This window comes from Serinus canaria, chromosome 13 (genome assembly GCF_022539315.1).
Source record: "Serinus canaria isolate serCan28SL12 chromosome 13, serCan2020, whole genome shotgun sequence".
Classification (NCBI taxonomy): domain Eukaryota; kingdom Metazoa; phylum Chordata; class Aves; order Passeriformes; family Fringillidae; genus Serinus; species Serinus canaria.
The window spans coordinates 4,624,200-4,636,238 of record NC_066327.1 but is presented as its reverse complement, the minus strand read 5'-3'; the positions used below and the strand labels follow the sequence as shown (position 1 = coordinate 4,636,238).

At 43.0% G+C, this 12,039-nt stretch overlaps 1 protein-coding gene across 1 annotated transcript in view; it reads left to right on the top strand.

Annotated features, from left to right (window-relative positions):
• TENM2 (teneurin transmembrane protein 2) overlaps nucleotides 1-12,039 on the top strand; it is a 187,608-nt gene that overhangs the window by 59,916 nt on the left and 115,653 nt on the right. Inside the window, exon 4 of the mRNA XM_050979861.1 lies at nucleotides 1,594-1,707. Coding sequence (XP_050835818.1) covers nucleotides 1,594-1,707 — 114 coding nt within the window. The remainder of the gene's footprint in view (nucleotides 1-1,593; nucleotides 1,708-12,039) is intronic.

The following is a 12,039-nucleotide window of genomic DNA, read 5'->3' as shown; positions in this document are numbered from 1 at the left end:
AATCACTCACATCTAACTGGATTCCCTGCATTCTGAGGTTATCTGAGTGGTGGCTCCTGCACTGTAAATGGCAGTTTCTGAGAGAAGTGTTTTGTCTTTCCTATCCCTAAGATTTAGTCTTTGAACACTTAGTGTGTGGCCACTGCTGGGCCATTTGTAACCGCTAGAATCACTTTGAATTGGATGCAAAATATCTGATAATCTCGTTTGGATCTGACACTGCAGAAGAGAACAATTCTAAGGGTGCCCATAATATTTTTTATTTCCTACCTGCAAATTGACAGTGAATCCTCTCAAACACCTTTTGACATAACTGGAAACACTGTTCTCTGCGGTATATAGGTTTACATACATCCTGTGTAAGCACAAAGATGCAAAGAAAAGGAAAGCAGCAGCTTGGTGGGCTTTATCCCTCGCCACTGCTCTACTGTACTGAGAGTGCCATGGGGATAATGTGATGAGAGTATGCAGGTAGCTGTGTTTATACAAGGTGAAGATGCACATAAATCCACTGGCTGAATGATTCAGACCTGTCAAGTCTCATGCATTATGCACAGGACTTATTCAATTAGCCCTGCCACAGTGCCTATAACTCAGGCACTTGTGCAGGGCGTGCTTGGCCTTGCTCCCGCTGCTCAGCTCGTGCTGCAGGTGCAGCTGCACAGCCTCTGACGTGGACACACGGACCTGTCTCTGGCACAGGGATGGCTGGGGAGCGTGTGGCTGTCAGCAGGCAAGCCTTCCCTGCCTGCTCACGGGGAAGGCTTGGGGCAGGGGGGTCAAAAATCTGGGAGGTGAAAGGATTGGCACGGGCCTGGCTTGGTCAGGGAGGCTCAATCTACAAAATGAAGATAGAGGCTCTTTAATGGCTCCACAGTGAAGGAGAGTAGGGCTAGGTTGGGTGCTGGGAAGAAATTCATCCCTGTGAAAGGGGTGAGGTCCTGGCACAGGTTGCCCAGGTGAACTGGGGATGCCCCAGCTCTGGAAGTGTTCAAGGAGAGGTGGGACAAGGCTTGGAGCAACCTGGGACAGCGGAAGGTGTCCCTGCCATGGCAGGGGATCGGAGCTGGATCATCTTTCAGGTTCCTTTCAGCCCAAACCATTCTGTGATTCTATTATCCTAATGTATTGATTTAAATAAGTTGTACTAAACACAGAATAATTGCATTACCAAGTCACTACTTTACACAGGGCTAAAGCCAATTTTATAATCAACATATAAATTACCACCTATAATTTAAACTCGGAGCCGGTACTTGCAGCAAGTGCTTTGTTTCCCGAGATGTGTCCCCCGCACTGTGGGAGTCGGGAAAGTGGCCGGCTCTGCCCAGAGCTGTGAGCATTTTGCCTTTTGTATTTCAGAGCTACACAGATTCGTGTGAGTCACCGGGGATCGCTTCTGTTTATTTGGCATTATGGGGGGGAGGGGGTGGGTTTTATGCCGCTGTTGCCGGCTCTTTTAGCACATCCCCATCCCTGCGTGCCGAGGGGCTCCGGGGCGTCCCCGCGGGGCGCTCGGGTGTCCGCGGCCGCGCTGCCCGCTGTCGGTGTCCCTGTGTCCGCGCTGACCGCTGTCTGTCCCTGTGTCCGCAGCCATGCACCTGCTGGGCCTCAACTGGCAGCTGCAGCCGGCAGAGCCGCCGACCTTCAGCAACGGCCTGCGCCCGCCCGGCGACGACGGCCCGCCCGCGCCCCCTGCCGGCAGAGGTGGGTCCGCGCCGCGCCCCCCACACGGCCCGGCCCGGCCCGGCCGAACGGCCACGAACCGCCCTCAACCCCAGCTGAACCGCCCCCAATCCCAGCTGAACTGCCACAAACCGCCCCAAACCCCAGCTGAAGTGCCACAGACTGCCCCAAACCCCAGATGAACTGCCACGAACCACCCAAACCCCAGCTGAACTGCCCCAAACTGTCCCAAGACCCAGCTAACTGTCCAAAACCGCCCCAAACCCCAGCTGAACTGCCACGAACTGCCCCAAACCCCAGCTGAACTGCCCCCAACCCCAGCTGAACCGCCCCAAACCCCAGCTGAACTGCCACGAACCCCAGCTGAGCTGCCCCAAACCCCAGCTGAACTGCCACGAACCCCAGCGGAACTGCCACGAACCGTAGCTGAGCTGAACTGCCCCAAACCCCAGCTGAACTGCCCCAAACCCCAGCTGAACTGCCCCAAACCCCGGCTGAACTCCCGCAAACCACCCCCAACAACAGCTGAACTGCCACGAACCGCCCAAACCCCAGCTGAACTGCCCCAATCTGCCCCAAACCCCAGCTGAACTGCCACGAACCGCCCAAACCCCAGCTGAACTGCCCCAAACCGCCCCAAACCCCAGCTGAACTGCCCCAAACCCCAGCTGAACTCCCGCAAACCACCCCCAACAACAGCTGAACTGCCACGAACCGCCCAAACCCCAGCTGAACTGCCAAGAACCACCCCAAAATGCCACCCGAACTGCCCCAAAACCTGAACCACCACAGTGCCCCAAATCCCCAACTGAACTGCCACAAAGTGCCCCGCAACCCCTCCAAACCACTCCAAAATGCTACCAAACCACCCAAAACACCGCTGAACCCCCACAATCCACCCCAAAATGCTGCCCAACTGCCCCAAAACACCACCCATCCTCTCCCTCCCGTGGCTCTCAGCACACACCCCATGCTCACACTAAATCCTGTGAGTTCTGGTTCATCACCAGTGAAGTTGTGCTGCCAAGGACACTGGGGAAGTGCTCTCAGAAGTGTGCTGTGTTTACTACGTGCTCTTTTTTCAGGCATAGCTTAGAGGAGGCTGAGGGAGCTGGGGCTGTTCAGCTTGCAGAGGTGACTGAGAGGAACCTCATTAATTGTGTAAATATCTGCAGGGAGGGCTCAAAGCATGGACCAGGCTCCTCACAGTGGTCCCAGCCAACAGAACAGGAGGCAGCAGGCAGGAACTGGTGCTCAGGAAGCTCCACCTGAACATGAGGCAGAACTCCTGTGCAGTGACCAAGCACTGGATCTTATTGGCCCAGTCTCCCTCACTGGGGGTGTTCCAGAACCTTCAGGACAGAATCCTGTGTTTGTGCTCTGGGATGATCCTTCTGGAGCAGGAGGGTTGGACCACATTGACTCACTGTGACCCTTTCCAACCTGACCCGTTCCGGGATTCTGTGAAAAGCTTTCGTAGAAGCAAGTATTGTAGTGCTTGAGAGAATTCAAGAACTGGCTTGCAGCCAGGACCACATCCCTGGTTCTTCTTTCTCAGTGAATTCTAATAGCAAACACCAAGGACAGCAGAATTTGACCCGTGGTAAATGGTCTGTCCTGTGATATTAATGTGAGAAATTAGACAACAAATGGTTTCTTTTTCTCTTAAAGAAGAACTGTGTTCCAGAGGAGGATGACAAAGACATGGCAGGAGAAAGAAAAAATAAGTAAAACCCAGAACCAGAAACACCTAAACTGAGAAAACCTGTGTTAAAAACACAGGGAAGTTCCATGTCACAAGAAAGATTTTAATCATTTAAATGGAATGTTTTTTACTGGTGAGGTTCAGGGGTTTTCTTTGCTACATCACAGTAAGGTCTCTGGTTATTATAAAAATTATGGGGAGAAGGCAGAACAGAATGTTACAATTAGACAAAGCGCCTCCCACACTTTAGTGTGCTGGGATGGTGGATGGCATGACTGGAGCAGGAGAAGTCTGAGCACTTGATTTCTGTCAGATGAAGAATTCTGTTCAGAGGCTCAGGACCTGTGGCTCTTGTTAAACTTGGTAATTGCCAAAGCAAGTGTTAGAAGCAAATGCTGACACAGGATACTTGTATTGGGAAAATAATCAGTTAAAATAGATTTGGGAAAGAAAACTGAGTTGTTCTTTTATGAGCTTGATCATTTAATAGATTTGCTTCTGTTTTCAATAAATGCTGCCACTGCTGCACCTCAGCTTCTCCGTGTTTTCCATGGAGGATCTAGTTTTTACTTCCTCCTTGTCATGAAATCCTACATCCTGATAGTACCAAAAACCTGAAAATTTTTAGACAAGTGTTCATTGGTTTGGCTTTCATCTCTGACTGGCTGTAGGTCAAAGTGCATGAGCAGCACATCCCCAAGTGCAAGGCAGAATGTTTTCATGGCTGCTGAACTGCCTCCAGGTTGTGCACAGGTGAGAGACCCTGTGGTTTTGGGCAGGAACCTGAAGAGCTCAGGTCGGCAATTATGGTCATTTAGCAGACAAATGCAGGGCTTTAACACCTTTCCCAATTCCCTCCCTGCAGCTTTTTGTTGCCATCTCTGTGCAAATACAGGGCAGCAGGACTGCAGAATTGGAATGGGCTCCTCTGCATGGGGCACTTCAGTGCAAATTCTGGCAGTTTATCCCAGCCCCACTCTAATTAGCTGAGCACATTTGAAGAGGCTGAGATGCTGTTATGGGAGTGGTAACCTCCTGTAGAGGAGACAAGGAGACAGAACTGCTGGTTTTGTCTTAAATTGCTGCAGTTAGGTTCCTCAGAGCATGTTGGAAAAGTTTACTTGTTCTTCTGACATTTTGTAGAAGGTTGCTGAAATGCTGATAACGTGGGGGAAGGAGAAAGAACAATATTTAGGCAAGTAATGTTCCACAGTGGAATAAAATGAATAACAAGTTTGGGTGAACACAAGGAATATTGAGAAGACAAATTCCTAGAGCAGGGAAAGGTGAAAAGTTTTTCTACCTCACCTTTCTTTTTATGTCCAAGTTAAAATTGCTATCCCAGCAGTTTTTAGGAAAGCCTCTGACAGCTTTTAACACAACAACCATTTCAGGGCTCTGGCTGTGGAGAGTGACCTTTCTATAATTGACACAGCTCAGGATGAAGCCATTCTTTTCAAAACACGGGTCTCCCAAAGAAACCTTTAACCCCTAGTCTGAGAAGGGCCACTTAAACACAAGCTGTGCCTACTCAGCAAGCAAAGCATTTTAAAGTAGAGCAATTTGAAAGGAGGAAAAAAAAAATAAAGCAGGTATTCAATTTGATCTCCCTGTTCCTTATTAAGAGACTAAATTCTGGTAGGAAATAATAAAACTGCAATTTAAGGGGAATGTAAATTACTTTATTACTGCATTTTCCTATCTGAATGAAAACAAAATTCACTATTAAGATAACACAGTTTCAGGTTTTTTGTAATTACACACTACATCTCGCTAATAGTGGGTATGTCTGAAAGGAGGAGGAAAGTGCAATGGGCAGAAAAATCCCCAGTGCTGCTTTAAAACTGCAAGTGAAGTCCACCATGCTGTGAAAGTTGTGTTGAAGTAGGGATTTAAATTAGAGACAAAAATTCTTTTCCTAATACAGATCATAAGGCAGTAACCCTTCATAGTGCATAAAACCTCAAAAATTGATACTGCCTTGAAATTTCTGTGGATTTGAGATAGATTGTAATGACATTAAAAAGCATTCTGAGAGTAAAGCCCATTCATATGTTGTGTGAGGATAACATTAGAATTTGGGTGTAATAAATCTAAATTAAGGGGGAAAGTGGGGGAAAAGAAAAGAGGCATGGTTGGGAATAATTGTTTCTTCAAAAAGTGAAATGGATGACCTTATGGGATTTATCTGTGCCTAAATTCTGTTAATCTATGCCAAAAGTTTTCTAGATTTAAAATTATGTGGTGGGCTAGACACACATTTCCATAAAGTCTGTGACTATGTGCTGTTTCTAACTGGCAGAATACAGCTACTCTAACCCTAGCTGAAAACCCATATAAAGAATGCTTTGGTGTCCACTTTTTTGTTTAAGACAAATATTATCTTTGATGTGCTCACAAGTTTAGCAAATTCTATAGTAATTCAAAATTGACTTAGTACTTTTTATCTTGATTGTTTGCTATAGTAGTGCTCTAGAAAGCTGAAGAACACAGGAAGAGTTTGTGATCTCTGATTCTAGAACCTCCCATTTTAAAAGACACCAAAAGTAATTGTGGACAGCTGTGGAAAGATCACTTTAGGTACAATAAATAAACTGACTATTTGGAAAAAAAGTTGACATGAATTTGTGTTTTGATATCCACATAATCCAGGGTTTGCTTCTCTTTGGATGAACCAACCTGATCCAAATTCATGCTCAGTTTGAGGTATTTCACAAAGACTACCACAGTGTATGTGGATTTCAGAAAGACTTTTTCAAAAATATTACAGTTATTAAGTATTAAAGTACTGAAGTGTCATGAAAAATCCTTGTTTCCAGATATCAAATTCAGAATTGCAAATATGTCAATAATAAAACGAAGAAAGTTTAATTAGTGTTAAATTTGGCACCATCTCACTTGCTTGAGCTGAGAGAGAGGAAAAACAGATTTCTACTGATGTAGCAGAAATTGGATGGATGTGGAAAGCTGAGCTCAGCAGTCTTTGTGGAGCTGTACAGGTTGTCTTCAGCTCTCTCCAAATGATGCTGAGAGCTCTGCCAGATGCTGCAGCTGCGAGTCACATTTTGGGTTGCACACATATTGTTTTCTAACAGCTAAGATATTTTATTAGCAATGCAGCACACAGGCAATGCTAAAGGAGTAACAAAATCCTGAAATGGGAGGATCTGCCATCCTGCCAGAGGGATGAGCTGGGGCTCAGATGCCAACAGAGCAGCTCCTGAGTCACTGCCTGAGGCAGCAGTGCTACCCCCGACTGTGCTCCTGCTGAAACCCACCCAGCACACGGTGTAAGGACTCAGCAGCAGCTGCAGGGAACTCTCTGTCGTCTTGTAGAAGATAAACTCATCCCTCATTAACAATGTAAACAACATGAATCTCCCGGTTCCTGCTATTTCCTCTCAGACGCTTTGAAACAGACAATCCAAATGCAGTAACAGTCAGTGTGTTTTAAATGTCACTTCTCTTACCTTCCTTCAGTTTAATCAAGACAAGCCATCATTTTTCAGGTGGATTAATCTTATTAACTATTTATGTGGCTAATGTAATGTAGATCTTGATTAACACGTTAGCAAGCAGAACTATTAAGGTGGAGGCTATGAAGGCTAGCAGATGTGGTCTTCTGAAAATCTACCAGACTTAAGGGCTGTCTTAGAAAAGCAAAGGATTTGGCTAAATTCAACAGAAGAGGAGTTTTAGGTTTGTGGGTGTGTTAATGGTGAGTTGCTCTGTTCAAAGTTAGGTGATGAAGTTTGGTATATGCCTTTTCCAAGGTTCCAATTTCCAGAAGTCCTTAGTTCTCACTCATGCACCAAAGAGATGAACAATCAGAGGTGATTGCTATCCTGATTTAGAAATCCATACTAGTCACAGGCATTTGCTCTTTGTGGAATGCAGTGAACCAACAGATCTTAATTTTACTTCGGTTATAATTTGCTTTTGATTCTGAAAGCAATGACTCCTGTGGAAGCCGTGCTCACATGAATGTGAAATGTGCCTAAATTTTTAGGTGTATCAGGCACGTCATATTTTAGTAAAAGCAAACTGCTTCGTTTCCCTGCACATTGATTGGCTGCAGCTGAGCCAGAGCTGGGGTCTTATGCAGACACTGCCTTTGGAAATTTTCTTTCCTCTTGCCAGAATAGAAATTTAGGATGCTGACCAGATAACCTGAGGTTTTGGTTTTGTACCAGAAGCTGTTTTCCTGGACTTCTGAAAGCTCATACACTCAGAAGCTTCCTTCTTCCTCACTTCCCAGAACAGAGCTCATTGGTACCTCAGGATCTTGAGTGTAACTGAAGCTCAAATGTGCCACAGCAGCTCCTGCAGACAAGCTCTCATTGCCTGGCTTTTTAGCTCATTGCAGCTGAGGGAATTTGTTTTGCAGTAGCAGTCAATCTATTGTACACATTCCAGAGATAATCTGTTCTCACCTGAGTCCTAGGGCACTTAGGTGATAGTAGATAATTTGAAGTGGAAGTTCATACAGGGAGTTGTCAGTATGGTAACAGTGCATAGCACTGATTTTTCCACTGAAGATATTTGTATGGAAAAGGCATTTTCTACTCTGTTTTATTTGCCTTACTGGAACAATAAGACATGTCTGGCCATATAAGTAGCAAATTTACTTAAGGAAAAAAGTTAAACTATCGTGCAGAGCCATAGTAATTCTCACACGGTCTCTTTTGGCAAAAAGTCAGTGGAGTCTATTTTTATATTGAAGGGTTTCTTTACACAGCTGTACCATAAATTTCTTCAGAATTCCAAATCATCTGTGAAAATCCCTGGCTATATAAAAAGAACAACAGAAAAATAGGCTAGATAAAAAGATAAGGTAAGCTATGTCTGTAGCAGTGATTTATACGAAATTTAGAATTACAGGAAAAGAAGGTAAAGATAATTTAACCAACCCTGGTGATATTTATTCCTCATATTTAATTTGAGGTTGTCCATATTATCTTGGTAGTTCATTTCAGATCCATTGGAATAGTTATTCCTGCTAGGTATTTTTCAAGAGTGCCATCAAGATGCAATTTGCAGTCATCCCCATGATAGAGGCACACAGCCACAGCACTGGAGTTAATTGCTGTTTAAATGTGATGTCTGTAGTGTGACACTGCTGGTAGCCAGATTTCATTTTTATTTTTAATTTTAGCTACAGTGTAGGATACTGTAGTTATAAATAATCAAGTATATCTGGTTGCAGTGTAAATACAGCTCTGCCTCCATGGCTGACACTGCTTGACATCAGTTAAATTAAAGGCTGACTGGGCATGTCCCATCCACGGCCACCTTGAATCTGACCTCCAGCTCACAGATGAGACCTGCTGACAACTTAGCAGGGGGAGTTTGCATTGCTGTTGTCATGGATTGCCTGTCTGATAGCTTCAAAGGCAAATACACTTGAATGCTAAAAACAGTCTTTTCAAATGTATATGCCAAAATAGTAATTCAGCTGGGTAAATAAAACAGCAGTTTAAATGAATAAGTGTTATTTAGTTGATGAATATATGTTTGACTGAGTGATTGAAATGGCTCCCCTGGGTAAGATGAAGAAGTATGCTTTTAAAACTCTTTTGTAGATGTTTATAGAGAGAAAATGACAGGGGGAAAAAAATCAAGTATCTATGGGGCTATGAGATAAACATAGAACTTTACAACAGTCACCCACAACAGAGAGAATGATCTTGGGATTCATTTGTTCACAGCAGTATGAGTAGTTTGCGTTGGTCTTTCTTCACAGATTTGTCAGATCGTCACATCTGTAACTTCACTAAAATGCAGTTGATGCTCTTTAAATGTGATCTGCAGTGGTCCATCAAATGGAAAAGCTTCTAAATATAGCTGGAGAGGGGTGAGTCAGGTGGCAAGATACATTCTCTGCATTAGGAGGTGAGGACTGAAGGGAGCTATAAAAAAGTCTGAGTCTCTAGTGACAGGGTTTGCCAGTGAAGCTGTTAGTGCAGAAAAAGGCATTGCAAGAACCAAAGTTAGGATGATGGTCTGCTTTTCAGGTTTAAAAAAAACAAACTTTAGCCTATGAACTGAGGTACATTCAGTGGTCATATCTACTTTGCATTCCTCTCTGTATTTATATCCTGGGGAGGAAGGAACATGAAGAGGCCAGTCCTGAGACACCTCCTGTAATATTTATATTTGCTGCTCTGCCTTCCTCATCTTCAAGGTGAGATCTGTTAATAATTCTGTCATTGTTAATAATTCTGTTTTACAAGTAGGCATCTGAGAGCAGCAAGATCATGACCAACCCAGGTGCACTGGCAGTATCAGAGCAAGGAGCAGAACCAAGATGCTGTCAGTGGTTTTGTGTCTCATACCAACAAGGAAAATTCAGCAGGAATTTATGAGAGCATGATTCAATATTGCATAATCTTTAGAGTTTATTGATATCTTGTGGGACTTAAAACTTTATAAGTTGTTAGCTAAGCTTGCAGATATGAAACCTAGATTTTAGTATAACTTCAAGCATTTCTTAATTTTGTTATTACAGCATTGTAATGTAGCTCCATAAAAACAGGATGCCATGATTTAAATTCTTAAAAGCAAAAGGAAAGGATCCTTTCAGCATGCCAGAGGTGAGGCACAGCTGTTCCTTGCAGATGTGGGTATAGAGCATTCTGCACTACAGAAATACAGACTGAAAAGAATCACCCATCTGCCCCATTCTTTGCTGCAGGTTAAATATATCTCCATCACTTCTGAGAGCTGATCATCTAACCTGCTCTTTAAATCCTCTGCTGTGGTGAACCTGTCACAATTCCTTTCCCAGGGAGATTTTCCTAAGATGTTCCAGGAGGAGTGGTTTGGAGAACTAGAAACCAGGTCATTTGTGTTGTAGAGCAAAATAAAAAGTGTACCTGTGGGGAGATGCTTCCAAGGACAATGTCAAACTGAACAGAATCATTTCAGTGTTAGGAAAACCTGAATCAAGTCTCTGGGCTCAGTAATAACTACAAATTCAATTGTCTTATCTACAATTTTCACCCATTTTTATTTCACCATGATAACTTCAACATTCTCATGAGAAACACAAAGGAATTGTATTATAGTAATTTTTTGGAGGAAAGTCTGACATGCAATGTTTTTTTACCTTTGCATGCTGAAGTAGTATGAATGTAGCTCTGGTTTCCTGATGGCTGAAATTTTATTATTTTAGCTTAATTTATATATTTGAGAATTCTTGCATCCTGAAAAATGCCCCTTCCCAGAGAGAAATGCAAAGCAGAATTTTGGATGTTCAGAGGAAACCGAGGCTAAATTTATCTAGAAATACTAAAACTTGATTCTCCATTAGAATTAAATTTATTTACAAAGTTACAATTCTACAATAGATGCATAGTTGTCAAAAGCATTGACAGTTTTGGAGTTGCTTTAATAGCCAGTGAAACTATAACTGCCAATAGAGACTATTGTGGCCTTGCCAGTCATGTGCTCCGTGCATTTGCTGCATTGGATAATAATAATAATAAATAATAAAAATAATAATAATAATTCCTGGAAATAGCTTTTTCTTTGACTGGTTGGCTATAGATATATTGCTCCTGAAGAAGAAGGTTCTTTAGAGTGTGCCAAGGAGTCTTTGCAGATTACATACAGTTGATGTTCATTAAAGAATGCTTCCAAAGAAATGCTTTTTAATATTGAAAAAATATTCATCATTTATTACCATATGTTGGAATTGTGAAGTAAATGTAATGTTCTCAAAGGAGGTGAAGGTGCCTGCAGTGTTTTGCTGACTTCCCAGCTCTGCCAGTGACAATATAACATGCCACAGGTGATTTTTGGTGTGTTCTCTGCCCCTGGTTTTCCTCTCCATGTAGGTGGTTAAGAGCTAATTTAAATTCTACTGAGGTGGTGCCTGCCTTCATTGAGATAGGAACCTTGAGATATCCTCTGTTGCAGTAATCCATTAGAAACAAAATCCTGTAGTTCTAAGGGCACATTGCTGGACACTCTCAGCCATTTCTCCTTTCTTTGCAGCCTCTTGTTGCAGCTTCTCCTGCTTTCCCTTTCTTTGTCAGTGATGTTATTGTAGACCCATTAACATAGAAAATGAAAAAACAAACAAGTTGCCAAAAACTGTAAAGCAGTTGGTATTCAGAGCATTCTTTTACCATTTCAAAACACTGCCAACATAGTATCTGTTTCATTATGTACAAGTGTAAGTGCTGCTAACATAGATAATTTAGAATCTATAATTGAAACCATGCTTTTTGCTGCTCTCTCAATTAAAGATAGTCAAGACAGAAAAGCTGTTATGTACTTACCTGCTGGAATTATATGTTGTTCTGTGCCATCCCATTACATTCATACAGCTGGAATGTATTTCAAAAGTAACTTGCCCTTTATTGAAAATAGCATTACACCACAACAGAAAAACCCCCATCAAGTAAACACTTTTTACAAATGCTGTCAGGTTTTATCAGAGGTATCACTGCCATCCAGTCTATGGTAAAAGTGGTATTAGTGATACTTCTAAATTTCTGTGATTGTCAACAGATATTCTCTGTGGTTGTTTGGGTTATTATAGTGTCTTTGTAAGAATTTTTAAATGGATTTCTCACCATATTGTTTGGGAATACAGAACACAAAACCAAGCGTTGCTGCATATTGTAGCTTAAAAACACTGC